We start from the raw sequence: 15,302 nt of genomic DNA, 5'->3' as shown, positions 1-15,302 counted from the left end.
TTGGATTCATTGGTATTCCACAGGTTATAACTAGACAACATCTAAACAGAAGAAGGAAAGGAGAGGGAGAGGGAGGAAGGAAGAGAAGGAAGGGAGGCAAAACAGGAAGGCAGGGAGGGTTGCTCATTCCAGTAATACCTTCTCATAGTATTTGACTTCATATTCCAAGATAACCCCATTGGGTCGATCTGGTTCCAACCAAGCCAATGCCACACTATATCTTGTGACTTCTTTAGCCTGGACCAAGGCAATGGATGATGGAGCTATCAGAGAAAACAATAAACAAAAGACATTTCACTTTAGGATTAAAAAACTATTTTGGGGATCAAAAGTCACTGCTTTGACCTTAAGAAAAGTGGAACAATCATTTTGTCTCCCTCCCCAACCACTTTGCTTTTCTTCAATACAAGAGCTTACCATTCTTCATCATTCTTGCCAATATATTTTTTATATATGATTAATCTCAAAATGTTGATCTCTCGAGCAAAGGGCTGATGAGTCCGCAGGACTACAGTACCACTTCTGTAACACCTAAACGGCTTAGAGAACATGGTCTGGGTTCTGACCTTTTTCAAAGCAGGGAAGCCTTTGGAAGACTTCCGTTAAAGCTCGGTGAAGCTGTACCCCAGCTGACCTCCTATTATTATGATCGTCATCTTACTGGTCTTCAATTTTCTGTAAGCAAGGGAATTTGCAACTCTTCCATGGGTACAGTAGAGAATGCAGAAATGTAAACGATTTACATACTTTCTAATATAAGTAAAAATGCTCCTTAATTACAGGAAGAGTTTTCAGTTTGAACCATACAAGCAAATATTGAGAAACACAAATAAAGCAATGATGGTCTCTCTGGACATAAATGGTGTTCTGCAGCTATTTTCCAAGAGTTGAAGTATTGTTTTTGCCTGCTGAGTAGCAAACCTTCTTTCTACTGAGTAAGACACAAAAGCAATCTTCTAAGGGTGTGTTGTTGGGGGTGGGAGGCAGGGATACACTTGAGATTTATAAAACCAAGCTGCCTATTGCTTGCTGCTCTACTGCGGTGGTCACATCTCCAGCCAGCTGTTATCAAGCTCTGCTTGACTGACAATGGCTGGTACAAATGTGCAATCTCCAGGGAAAAAGGGTGCATTCATGGAGTCCTTAATCTTATCTAACAAAGCTAGCCTGTAGAGCCAGAGATTAGGGGGTCTTCCTAAATTGACTGTATGTTCTTTTTTGTTCTGAAACTGTGGAAATATGTGAAAACAAACGTCAAAAATTGGCCAGTGAACAACAACAAATTAGCATTGGTTCACACCTACCCCCTGCCACTGCCTGCCCTATTCCAACGCACATACAACTGTCAACCCTTAACTCAGAGAAAAAAGAAAAAAAAGGAAAATAAATTGTCACTGAAAACACAATGGGAAAAGCTTCAAACCCATTTGACCATATCTGATGGGAATCCTGATGGCAGGGAAGCTGACCAGACACACGAGAGTCACAAAAGGGCATCTTTCAGCTGAAGCCAAACCAGCAGGGACCATCTGAAGTAGGCAGGCATACAGGTTAAAACTGATCAGATTTGTGAACTGGGAGACCGCGCCCCTGTGTGACCTCATGCTCCTACCTGATGCCTTTGCCACGCCCCTGTGTGGCCTCATTCCCCTACCTGGCCACACTGGGGTGCCCACCAGCCAATCAGGTTAATTAACCACTCTCCTCTTCCCTGGCCTCTTGCCAGGACAGGGCTTGCTGTAGCCCTACGCCTCCAGGGCGCATGGCCTTCGGGCCATGTGCTCTAGGCTTCCTGGTCTAGATGCTCATCCACGTGGCTGGTTCCTGGTGCTTGGTATGGACCCCCCATTCACTTCTCTCTCCTAAATAAAGTTCTCACTCTCCTATACACCTTTCTCACTAAATAAAAGCTTAAAACGTGCCATGCTGCCTCGTTTATCTGTGCCAATATTTACAATTCTTCTCTAAATATTAGGCAAGAACCCTCTTGGGCTTATTAATATCGGGGATTTAGTAATAAGCCCGTGGTGAAATCGTAAGGCACCCCAAATTCCAGTGGCTCATGTGGCACCCCGGATTGCATTTCTAGGGAACTTTAAGGGGCCACATTTCAGGGTAAATTTTAGGGGGTCTTGTCAGATTTCATAAGACAACCACGAAGGCATATAAAATATGAAATTTTTAAGGGATTTATAATTTTTAAGAAGGGATTAAGAAATTTTAAAACTAGGCAGCATGGTGGTGGTGAACTTACTGTGGCTTCTGACTCTCTCTCTGCCTGCACCCTCTCTCTCCTCCATCTTGGTTGGTGCTTTCCCGCATGGCTCCAAAGCACCCGCCCTGGTGTGTTGCTTTCACGAACTTTGCTGGGGGAGGGGTGAGTCTTTTTCTCTGGCCCTGGTGTTGGTCGCGGGGCAGGTGGTCAAAGGCCAGGTCCGTGGCCCACGGTTGCCCCAGGCTCCACGCCAGATCCGGGCGCCGTGCACAGTTTTTCCGTGCAGGGGTCTCAAGGGCGGTTCGCCCGAGCCCCCAGGGCGGCCTTCCTTGCCAGCCCAGCAGGGACAAGCGCGATTCGAGCCAGCCCTTTAGAACACGGCCGACCGGCACGGCTTTCCTGCACCTGGGCTCCAAATGCAATGACCTGCAGCAGCTCTGCGGGAACCTGTGAGGTTCGCACTGGGTTCCCGGGGCCGCGCCCCGTGTCCCAGAAGCGGAGGGGGCCTGCCGCAGCTCATGGGAGCGCGCGCAGCCCGCTGCAGCTCATTTGGAGCAGGCACGGGCTCAGGCCAGGTTCTCTGGGGCCAAGCCTGCCCGCAGGCGGTGACCCGCCGCAGCTCAGGGGAGCGCGCGCAGCCCGCTGCAGCTTGTTTGCAGCAGGAACAGAATTTGACCATATCTGATGGGAATCCTGATGGCAGGGAAGCTGACCAGACACAAAAGGGCATCTTTCAGCCGAACCAGCAGGGACCATCTACTGGAGGTGGTCATGAGGCAGCTTCACATTTGTTGGAGATGCCTTGAGATGGCCACACACACACACACACACACACACCCATCTCCCTATTTTTCTTTCTCTCTCAGTCCCAAAGCTATTCCAGACTGGATCTCAGGCATAAACATAAGTCAAAGATACAGTGGGTACACATGTCCTCCATCAAAGGCAACCCTAAGGGTAGTAAAACCAAACTGAATGAACAAAGCTGCATGCAGCAGACATATGGAAGCCACTGAACATCTGAGGAAAATGAAAATCGGAAATGTGCTCATTAGATGCATTAAAGCTCCCCTCCCCCAAAACACACACACACACACACACACACATGCACACACACACAGACACACAGACACATTTCTTTTTTACAGGCTGACAGTCATTGTCCAGCAAAATGCACACAGAGACTTTGTTAAACATAGAGGAAGCCAGACGGCTCAGAAGGCAGCCTGGCTGTGCAAAGCCATTTCTCTCCAGGTAATATACATATTGCCTAACAGCACGTTAGCATACACTCCATAAAAAGGGGGCTCTTTAAACACTGATGATGTTCAGGATTGGGAAATGAAATAGAAAAGTGAGCCTGTTAGGAAGAAAGCAGGAGGGAGGTAAATCATAAAACTATACAATGAACTTTCTCAAGGAAATGGTGTGGGTCTGAGTTGATAATCAGTGATTCCTAGGGAAAGAATTGCCTGACTGCCCTCAGCATGCACCCATGAACCGAGGCCGCTTCTCCCTGGTTGGGTGATCGCTAACTTGGTACAAGTGGGAGATGCATCTGGTGTCTACAATGGAAGTTTGAGCAGCAGCACTTCTGTGACCATTCAAATGGAATATGAGCTCAGCCAAGGTGCTAAAAAATCTCAAGCAAGGAGTTATGCATATAATAGAGTCATGTTAACTAATAGAATATTTCCAGTGCAGGCCGACTTTGAAAATTGATATGCACAAATGTGGAAATAAATCATCTCATTGTACCTTGACTTAGCTGTCATAAAAATGCAGGAAAATGAGGGATGAAAGGGAAATACAAGTGAGAATCAAGAAGGACTGAATGAAAATAAAATGTTGGTTGCTGTACTGATATTTGTCTTTAGTATCTACTACAGAAACACAACCAAGGCAATAGAATAAGCAGCTCTAATTCACAGAGTGTTACATTATGAAGCTGTAAAGTCTGACGTTTTTACTTTACAGATGTTCCTTGAAAGAGCGTTATCAGGGCACAGTGACAAAAGCAATCCACGACATGTGAGGTTGGGAAACAGCTAAAACATGCACTGCATTGTAGTGTGATAGAGTAATAGTAATAGAGTAATAGTAATAGTAATAGAGTAATAGTGTAATAGAGCAGTCATTCCCAGGACAGTGGGTTACCTTCTCCAGCAAGAAAAATGTCAGTTTGAGAAAAACTGGGCTTTGCCAAGCTGCCACTTCGGGAAGAGGCAATCTGGGTGTCTTCCCCTTCCCAAGCCTCACAGAGGCTCTGTCCTTACCTTTCCTGCTCTGTTCCCAACTTCTCCCCTGGAAGACCTCACCCTGCCATGGGCACGTGCCCGTGACTTACTTCCTTAGATGAGGCATTGGCAATGGCATTTTCCAGTCATTCTCCTTCCCCAGGTGTTTCCAGGCACCAGATTTCTCATGTCACACATTTGCTGCCACAATCCTATGCAATTTATACTATCTTTAAGATTTTCCTTAAAAGGTACAGTATTTTCAACTTCAGTGGTTACATATGAAAAGAAAGTACCCATTTACCGGTATAAAAGAAACCTTGAAATTACTTGCAATGAATGGAAAATAACCATAAAAAATGAGTGCAACATGGAACTGAAGCAACGTTACCAATATTTGCTGGACAATCTTGCTTCTCTAAGCTTTCAGAGAAAGAGCGATAACCCAGTGTTAGAGAAGTCCTGAAGATAGATGAGCCCAAACTTGAGGTTGTAAGACTTGAGTACTCAGAATTACTGGGAGATAACTCCAAAAGAACTCACTTTCACATAGGGCAATTCACTGTGATGTAACATGACATCTGTGTCTTCCCTAGACACAACTCTGATGCTATCACTGGTGCAGTAAACACTGTCCAATCTTACTTCATTTAGAAATGTTTTAGATATTGAATCCTAGTACACAAGGGTTCTCTTTGCTAACAGAGCTACAAGAAGAGATTATTAGAAGAAAAAAATAATAGATTAAACTCTCCCCAATTGGACAGTTCAGTAGGAGCTCTGAAAAAAATCAATGCCTCTGTTAAAAAAGAAGGCTGCTATTCATATTGGAATTTTTGGTCAACATAAAAACCCAAGCAGAGGGGCAGACTTTTGGCTACAGTGCTAGGGAATGCCCATATTCCTTATCAGAGTGCTTGTGGTTGTGTCCTGACTAGTCCTGATCCAAGATGCACCCTGTGAGGGAGTAGGTGATAGCTCAGGGTTCCTGACACCCAAGTGGGAGATCTGGATGGAGTTCCTGGCTACTGGCTTTGGTCTTGCCCAGTCCTCACAGTTGTGGGCATTTGGGAAGTGAACCAGCAGATGGGAGTTCTCATTCTCTCTTTCTCTCTCCCTTTTAAATACATGTTTTTAACAAACAAACAAAAAAGAAGCCCAAGGAGAAAAAACGCTCCTCAGTTTCCTGTCAGTCCTCTGGCTTATTTTCCAAAACCTTTTAGAGACAAGGTTCTTTGTCAATACTGACTTGTCTACTGATGATATGCCTAATGAGCACCGATGGAATAAGGCAAGTATATGGAAGGGTAAGCAAGGCTGAACAAAATCAACCCTTGTAGCAGAGAAAGTGTTCTCTTATACTTTATAGCCTCTTCCTAAGTGAAAAAAAAAAAGAAAATCAGAAAATTTTATGACAGTCTTACAGAGAAGACAATTTCTAATGTCAACCCAGAGGACCAATTCCTCTGGATTTCAAGAGGAGACATTCCCTGCTAACACTCTTCCTATTCAAGTTCTCCCGTGGTGATGGAGAGGAGTGAGAGGGTGCTTCCTCCTCACCTTGTATCTGAAGGCACAATACACATGCTGAAGGATCAAAAGCAAAGCCAGGAGGAAGCTGGGGGCTGATGTTCACATACTAACTAGAAGAAAGAGATGTCATCAATGGAAAAGCATTTCTATCTACCCACAGACTTCCTTCATAAAGGAGATGCTTGTTAGCCGGCGCCCTGGCTCAATAGGCTAATCCTCCACCTAGAGGCGCCGGCACACCAGGTTCTAGTCCCGGTCAGGGTGCGGATTCTGTCCCGGTTGCCCCTCTTCCAAGCCAGCTCTCTGCTGTGGCCAGGGAGTGCAGTGGAGGATGGCCCAAGTACTTGGGCCCTGCACCCCATGGGAGACCAGGATAAGTACCTGGCTCCTGCCTCCGGATCAGCGCAGTGTGTGCCGGCCGCAGCATGCCGGCTGTGGCGGCCATTGGAGGGTGAACCAAAGGCAAAGGAAGACCTTTCTCTCTGTCTCTCTCTCTCACTGTCCACTCTGCCTGTCAAAAATAAATAAATAAATAAAATAAAATAAAAAGGAGATGCTTGTTTTAAGAAAAGTTTCTTTCCCCAGATAAAAGCAAGTCTTCTTTAAGGGCCAGAATTTTCATCACAGCACTCAGCAAGAGCTATTTGTGAGAGTTGACAGTACAATAGTTAAAACGAAGTAGATGGATGCAAAAATCACAAAAGCAAGAACTAATAGGGGATCATTTTAAAATAAATTTAATTTAACTTAATTCAATTAAGTCAACAATATTCAGACTTTTGAAGGAGAATCTCTCATGACCAATAGACGTCATTTTTCCTATTCTGAGATGTATATACCTGAAGATCCTTTATTACTACACTCAAGGAGTTTTTCAGTAACTTTTAATCCAAAAGATGTCCTTCATTTTCTGTTCTTTTTTAACTTACAAATCATGCTTACACATCTGTTCAATCATTCCTTAAACCTTTGCTTGAGGAACTTACAATCCACATTGGAGCCAAATCAGCATTCATATTAAAAAGCTAAACATTGCTTGGCTGAACAAAGGCAGTGGCTGGGACCAGAAGTCAGGATAAGCCAGAATAAGAAGGAGTGTGCTTGTGGATTGCAAAAGTAACCATGGAAGGATTTGGGGTGAATTTCTGAGGTGTGGTAAGATCTGTAGGCAAAAAAGGTAAGCAGGAAGGGGAAAGTATTGGTGACTCAGGGGATCTGCTGTAAGTATGATTGAAACTTTTAGATTCTAACACACACCCTGGCTCTGTGGGAATAGAGGAGGCTCCTCTAGGACATGTGCAATGAAAGAAAAAGTTAAAAATTATTTGCTCTACATACTGCAAGTATTCCTTACTATTCTGTTAAGAAAACAAATTAATTTTAAAAGGATTCTGGAAAAAATCTGTGTTTGACATTTACTCATTGCCATAGTGGGTAGGTTACTAAACCTCTTGTGTCAGCTTCCCTACTGATAAGATATCTGCTTTGCAGAAAGTATAGCATGGAAGCTATTGGAATGCAGGCTGTGTAAGGACAGGGTTTTTCCATGTTTATCTCTATAGCCTGGGATTCGAGGTCATGTGTAGCATATAATGGGTGTTCAATAAATGTGTTAAATGAATGAAAGTAAAATGCGTGTTAAAATTGTTCTAAAAATCTCAGTCAACAGATAAAAAATTTCTAAATGTAAGAAAGCCACTCTTAAAACATCTTCCCATCCTCACCTGTTTCCGGTGACCTTTCGTGGGATTGGCTTTACGATTTAGCTAACCAAGATATTGACAATTAGAGGTGACACAAATGATGATACTAATTCTAAGTAGAGTCTCTATGGTGTATGTAGTGCTTCAGAACATTTTTTCAGACATGCAAGCTGTAAAATGTCACTCAAAGGCAAGTTAACATTAAAACTAGGTTTTGCTGCACCTGTTACAGACAGCATTTTGAGGGACTGCTCTTTAGGTTGATGAAGTGTTGACAATTTACTTCTTCTCTGAACTGTAAAGCACATGCGAATAGTGTTCCTCATTTTCTCTCTACACAGGCACAGTGGTGTTGAGATTCTCAAGTCAAAACCTCAAGTCCAAAAATCACCCCACTCATCTTGTAAGACTAGTGGTCCTCCAAAGCTGTAACACTGTAGACAGGGTTGGTCAGTGCCAGGAGAAACCTTTAGTTACTGCATATGCTCCTGCACACCCACCCAAAGGACAGACTGAAGCATGAGAGTGTTAGGGGCCCTCTATACTCAAAGTACAAGCAGGAAAATTAAGCATTTTGAACAGACACTGTCTTTTCAAATACCCAGAGGAAACAAGTAGAATTGTAATAAAATGCCATTTTTGAAACAGAAAGCAAAAAAAAAAAAAGGATAAAAGAAAAAAAATCTACTAAAGCTTAGAAGTTGAATGAACTGAGTTTTCTCAAAGAAAGCCATGAAGCATTTCAAACCTCCCCTCCAAATTTCATATTCAAAGTCCCACATATCCCTGAGAAACTGAGAATCTATTCAAATAGAATCCCCATTTGCTGTGTACCTGTGGCTACATTTGGTCTCAGAGCAGTTCACAATGTGCTCAGGAGGCACATGTGGGTTTTATCTCTGTGTGTGTTTTTGATAAACAGAAACAGCATAGATTAGGGGGCTCTATTATGACTCTCTAACCATGGTGCATTTCACAAGGAAGAATTACAGGAGATGCTTTGATGTCAAACAGAGGTGGCTCCCTTTAAGAAAATGGTACATTTAACTTTCTTGGGTTCAAAGCTCAGCAGTTCTCCTTGCTCCCCACTGATGCGAATGCTGCAATTTTCTTTTATTCACTTCCTCAATGACTTGCCATTAAACACCTACAAGTCATTTTACGGCAGCAGTTTGGTACTTGTGACACCCAAATGGGATGGAGAAGAGAAAAAGAGGCACGGAAAAAGCCAAGCGTGGAAGAATACACTTGGTTCCTGAGCTATAAAACTGTTTTCTAGTCCAGTATGGTGACGAATTAAAAAACAGGGAACTTGGGGGTTGGGAAGGAACAGCTAAAACAGACAGACTGTATTTCATTACTGGCTCAATTTAGGGAAATGCAGGAAATAAAAAGATGCAATGAAAGGTCTCCAGCCTGTGGGCAAGGCAAAGTGAAAACAGCTCTTTATGAAAGTCAAGAAACCCGAGCCTGTGGGTGTGAGTGTCACACAATGGCGGGGGTCTGGAGGGAGGATTCTTAACCATAGCAGGGCTGTCCTTCACCTCCTCATGATGTTTACTCAAGGGGTCTTTCTCCATTGGTAAAATGAATCTGCAGTTTATACATATCTCTGCTAATGCAAATAACATATTTAGATTTAATCACTTGGAGCTTAAGGTGGTTTTTGTTCTTTCTTTCTCAATGCAACACCACAGCTCTGATTTGCGCTTTATCAAAGGTTTGCTCGTTTTAAAATGCTGTCAAGCATCAAAATTAAATGCTTCAGAGAGCTAATGATATCCTTGTGATTAAGGGTTTTGCTTCTCAGGAAGCTAAGAACTCCGAGGCTAATATGAATTGCCTTCTTCCACATCCCACCAAAGGGAAAGAAAGGTTTCTCCTCACGAGCTTAGCAATAGTTATGGTACCAAACACCACTGAGCCATTTCCACATATTTATTTGTACTATTATTATCACAAACAATATTTTATGGTAACCATCAGTTTAAAAAGTGCTTTCACACACACACACACACACACACACACACGAGCTTGTTTGCATCAGTTTAAAAAGTGCTTTCACACACACACACATACACACACACACACACACAAGCTTATTTGCAGCACAGTCAATGGGTTGGGTTAACTCCTTTGTTATTTTTTAAGTAAAATCATCACAAGACTCAATTCCTAATCTCTTACCCTACCCTCCTCCCCAGCTACATCACGGATGGACGAACTCAGCTCTGCATCCCAGAGCCTTTAGTTGCTATATCATTCATCCACATGAGCACATTTTCTCATAATCAATAAGTGAAATTGTTTTAAAAGCAATTAAACAAAAATTACAGAACAAAACTATTCTAAAATTTGCGTGAATTATTTTTCCTTTGACAAAAAAGCAGAACCAAACTCTAAACTAAAACCTTTAGGACAATCTAAATTAAATGAGGCCCATATATATTTCAGTATGGAAATATTCACATTAACTAAGTTTATACTTGAAATGCATGCATATACATATTTCCCGTAAAGTGATTTCCAAGGTCAGTACACAGTGTATCTTAGACAAACACCATAAAATAAAGCAGCGCATGTACCTTACTAAAGGATGTGAGTACAATTAACCCACACTTCTAAGGATCTTAAGAATCTCATCTGAGAGCATTAACAATACTTGAATTATATGATTCAAGAGTAGGATTTTGCACAGTCTTTATATTTGGTTCAAAATGAGATCAACATTTTAGGAGACTTTGTTCTTCAAATATGGCATGCCATCCTCTTTTCCCATGGAATTGGACACCAGATTATTTTTCAGAAATTTTTTCCAGAGAGCTACTGGTAAAATGCTATATAATGGAACAGATGATTTCTTAGGTTTCATACTCATAGTTTGCATGAGAAAGTAGAGGTGTTGGGATGGTCTCTTTGGCTTACTGTCCAAAGATGCAAGCTCCCTTCTTTGAAACAACTGTTTCTGAGATGCAGCGGCCCAGTCACAGACTGGGCTGTATTCCTGGGCTCCTTTACAGCTGGGTTAGTTCACTGGACTGCATGAGGGACAATAAAATATGGGTTTAAATGATTACCCATCTTCTAGAACTGACCCGTAATTAGCTCCCTTGTAACTCCTGCTCCTCTCTCACCTGTACCTTCCAGTTGGACGCTATTGCCCAGGCATATCCTGGAAACCCCACAGCAATCCAAAGCTTAACCACCAATAACTGGATTTGATTTGAGCAAGAGATCATCTTCTGTAGCAAGAACACATTTACTATAATTGGAGTTACAGCAGGTACTCACTCAATAGGGCCAGTCAGCAAAAAGAGGCCTATAACCACGGACTCAAATGACATGTAGCAATATTGTGGCCCACAGAATATTGATCTATAGTCTGAAGTTGCCTGAATGGCCACCAGATCAGCTCCTGGCCAGGCACCATGAGTCCATTTATCTGTGAGAAACTGGAGTGTGCAGCCAGCAACGGAGGCCCCAGGACACCAATGGCAGCCACAGACTCCCACAGTTTCAGCTGAGCTTACGTTAATGTTAAACGGGAAAAGACGGTAGGATTCTCAAAATTCCTTGGTTAAGTTTCCTTTTTAGAAGAGTTAGTTCATTGCACAATTAACAGCTTAAGCAGCTGAGGTCTTGGCCCATATGAATTAGAGCTAAATGGAGAATGGGTAAATGAAGAAAAAAGATTTGATCAACTTTCTCTACAAGGCAGTTGCACACACGTAACATCACTCAATCCTTGCCACTATTGGAAGTAGTCTTAATTATCACTCTTCCATTTCAGATTTGGAAACTCAAGCATAAAAAAATTAAGTAACTTGACCACAGGTATAAAATCAGATCAAAACTCAAATCCACCTGCATGTGACACCAAAATAGCACTAATGAATAATTACAATATGCCAAGCACTCTTCAAAATTCTTGTACAACAAATATGAGGAAAATAGTACAGACAGTTTGAATAGGTGAACATAGGGCCCCAATACGCAACCATGGGTCCATAGTAAGGTCTAATTTCTTGCCCTCCTTTTGCTGGCAAGAAATTAGATACTTAAAAGGTAAGGAGATTGTTTTCCCACAGCAGCAGCAGCAGAATAAATCTTTCTGAGGTTTGATATGTGTTAGGCACAAGGATATCCCTATCTATTGTTGGTTGCCAGAACCCTCAAAGACACATGTGACACAATCCCTGCTCACACACCTTAAAGGTTTGGTGATGAATCACCTTAGATCTAACTTAAAGTCCAGGGGGGAGACTAAAATGTTTAAAGAAATCAATTATAAAATAAAATACTAGTATTTGGAGGGAGGAAAGTTGGAAGGGAGGCAAGTCAAACTTCTGGAAGGTTGCCAGTGTCCCACTGCTCTGTTCTTTGACCTGTGTGATAGTCCCATAGATGCTTGCTTTGCAATAAGTCAATGACTGTACCTTTGGGCTTTGTCTACTTTGCTGTATATGTGTCTATCTCAAAATCAAATGGTTATAAAACAAATATAAATATTAAGTACGTGTAACAGAGATAAAATTTTATGAGTACCATTAGAAGGACTCATCCACAAATCCTTAGGTAAAGCTTTAAGAGTGTCATGAAAGATCTAAGTTTTTGCAAATTAGAGCTGTTGAAATTATTTAATCATTATGCTTAATACCTGAGTCATACAGCAATCCCACTCTTGGTAGTAAAGAAAACACCCTAATACTTAAACCCTATTTTACTTTTAAAAATAGCTAGTATTTTTTGCATTACTTAAAGTATTCCCCTTACTGCAAGTACAGTCACAGTTCTCAACTGGAAACCAAGGCCCACATCGACCAATTAACAGGGAATTCTTTAAGGAGCAGCCAAGTGTCTCTGCTGCAGTTTAAGTGTGTCCTCTGTTTTGCCTGAGAGCTGCTTGTTTTACTTTCTTCTTGCTTACTAAGAAATTTGTTGGCAGGTTCTGACAAGGATAGCCCAACATTTGCCAATAGAAACATGGCAGGAGTCAGTGTGTGTATTTCCTGTTAAGTAAGAACGCCAACTTGAGGCAAATAGGAAAACAAGTCTTTCCACTGGGATGCAATTTATAAGAATTTGCCTGAGCAAGAGAATTGTTTTAAGATAAGAAAACTAGCAACAACAACAAAAAACATATGTTTGCCTTTGATTGCTTCTAGTGAGATGAAGTAAGACATAATCTTCAAAAAAAAAGTAGTAATCTCTAGTAAGATTAGGCCTCAATATATTGAAAAAGTGAAGTATACAGAGTGCCTTGGTTTGAGTCCCGGCTGCACTTGCCATTCCAGCTTTCTGCTAATATGCAGCCTGGGAGAGAGCAGATGATTGTTCAAGTGCGTGGGTCCCTGACACCCACGTGGGAGATTTGGATGGAGTTCCTGGCTCCCAGCTTCCACCTGGCCCAGCCGTGGTTACTGCTAGCACTTAGAGTGAACCAGTGATATCTCTGTGTCTCTCTGCTTTTCCAATAAAATAAATAGTATGCCTACTCTACGTTAAAATGATCTGATGCACAGGGGACTCTGATGAAGCAAGGCCCTCCATGAACTATGATGCCCTCCAAAATTAATCTGGAATATGGAAAACAGTATAAGGGAAAGGTTCTCTTCTACTGAGCAGAAATGGAGCAGAGAGGAAGGAAGGGGATTAGCTGCTGTGAATCGAGGCTTCTGGTCCTTTAGCTGTCAGCTCCACCGGAGCGCTCCAGGCTTTCCAAATGTGGGAAATAAAAAGCCGTACTGTGGGCTTCGGGTCCTTTTGTTCCTCAGACAGCTGCTAATCGTCCTGCTGTGTCAGGAACCACTGAGACAATTCAGCCTTCCGACTTCCAAGGCATCTAGATCAGTCCTCAATTAAACATGTATTAATCACAAAGACTCTAAAAGCCAGCATGATGGATGCACCCAGTAAATCTCTGCTCTGGCCTTTTACTTTCCACACTCAAGATTTCTACACTTACAGGCAGCAATTCTTAAAAGCCTGCTCCAGAAACTGACCAATAAAAAAGCTTCGTGCATGACTTTATATCAGATGCTTGATGATTTCCTACCTCTGAAAAGGCTTTCAGAAAGAAGTCAGACATTGATCACTCTGCTAAAAGAGCCTGTCAGCTTCAATAAATAGATCCGTGGTGCCTGTTGTCATTTTGACTTTTTAAGTGTGATAACTAATTCAGGAGCGTTGTGGCTTTGCTGCTTGCTAAGGGGACAATTGAAATCATCTGTGAAATTAAAAATAAGATGCTAGTAGATGAACCTAGGAAATGTCGGGGGAGAAGCTATTAATCATACTAATAATCTCCTCCAATGGAGGCCAAATCATCCTGAGGTCATGGCCCAGAGTGAGAATGAGTGAATGGTATCCGATTCTGGATTCACAAACTTGTGACAGCAGAAAAGAGTATGTGTTGGATGAAGGCCCCTTAATTTCATGCTTTGAAATCCCTGAGGATAGCATGGTCTTTTTCACACAGGTCTCCATTTCACAAGGGAATGAAGACAATCTTATTACACTCTCTATCAAAAGATCACCTGTAACTTTTGTTATGAATCAGTTGCTTGGTGACCAACCCCAAAACAAAGAAGGTAATAATTTTCATAGGAGGTATTTAATCACTATACTACAAAATGAAAACATGAGATGCAAGTAATCTCAGAGAAACACCAGTAGCCATTCTGAGTTATTGGAAATCTTCTGAAATTAAATTCCTGTTATCCTGTTATATACATATATATATATATATATATATATATATATATATATATATATCTTAAGCTAATGGAATCCGTGAGAGACAAGTATGATATTTGCAAGGTATCAGGATGGTGCCCGCTAAAGCAGCTGAATTCCTTGGCCTTCAAAAGAGCCTGAATACATCATGAATAACTCCTTCTTCATCTCTATTTCAGTGATGGTCCACTGTCTTCCAACTTGAAAGACTGGGATGTCAATTAGTGTCATTTATGATGTGAACACCTGTCGACTAAGACCTGGACTGAGACCAATTCCATTAACATAGTCACTCCATGGCTGCCAGATGGTCTGGCCTTGAACCACTTATGATGTAGCCCACATTCAAGGAGGTGACCTAAAGAACGAAAGGTCTAGAGTGCCATTAGTCATCTTCCAAGCTATCCATTTCCCCATTGCATATAGGTTACCTATTTTTCCTAATGTTCACTTAAAAAGATCATATGAGCCATTTGAAAAAAAGTGATAGTGACCATAAATTGGGAATATTAGCGTTTTTATCAGCCATTGTCCTTTTTTAAAATCTCTGAAACACTTTTTTTTCCATAGCTTACCTTCCTCTTCATGCATTTAAACACATAGGCAGAATAGAGAACGAAAGATAAAAGATATTTGACTAAAACAAATTGGATCACAAAATTATAGGCTACAGATTATCACTGACAGGGCCAGATTGGCAGTGCAGACATGTCAGTAAAACTTTAGTTGGAAATCAATATGTTCTATGCTACTTGGAATTTTTCCAAGTCCATATGTTGCTTGGCTTAAAGAAAATGACCAAAGGCTAAGCAGTGATCACCAGTAAAGATAAAGTAGAATATTACAGATGCAAAAAGTAGAGAGGGGGAGGAGGAGAAG

The 15,302-nt window shown here is 41.8% G+C and overlaps 1 protein-coding gene across 2 annotated transcripts in view; it reads right to left on the bottom strand.

Moving 5' to 3' along the window:
• The window catches only part of EPHA4 (EPH receptor A4), a 157,856-nt gene that overhangs the window by 38,752 nt on the left and 103,802 nt on the right, over window positions 1-15,302 (bottom strand). For both annotated transcript variants that reach the window (XM_002712496.6, XM_008259229.5), the window contains exon 6: window positions 139-263. In XM_002712496.6, the coding sequence (XP_002712542.1) occupies window positions 139-263 (125 nt within the window). The remainder of the gene's footprint in view (window positions 1-138; window positions 264-15,302) is intronic.

Source organism: Oryctolagus cuniculus, chromosome 3 (genome assembly GCF_051225735.1).
Source record: "Oryctolagus cuniculus isolate XC-2025 breed Fujian yellow rabbit chromosome 3, ASM5122573v1, whole genome shotgun sequence".
Classification (NCBI taxonomy): domain Eukaryota; kingdom Metazoa; phylum Chordata; class Mammalia; order Lagomorpha; family Leporidae; genus Oryctolagus; species Oryctolagus cuniculus.
Note: the sequence above shows the minus strand (reverse complement) of the source record. Positions and strands in the feature narration are given on the sequence as shown.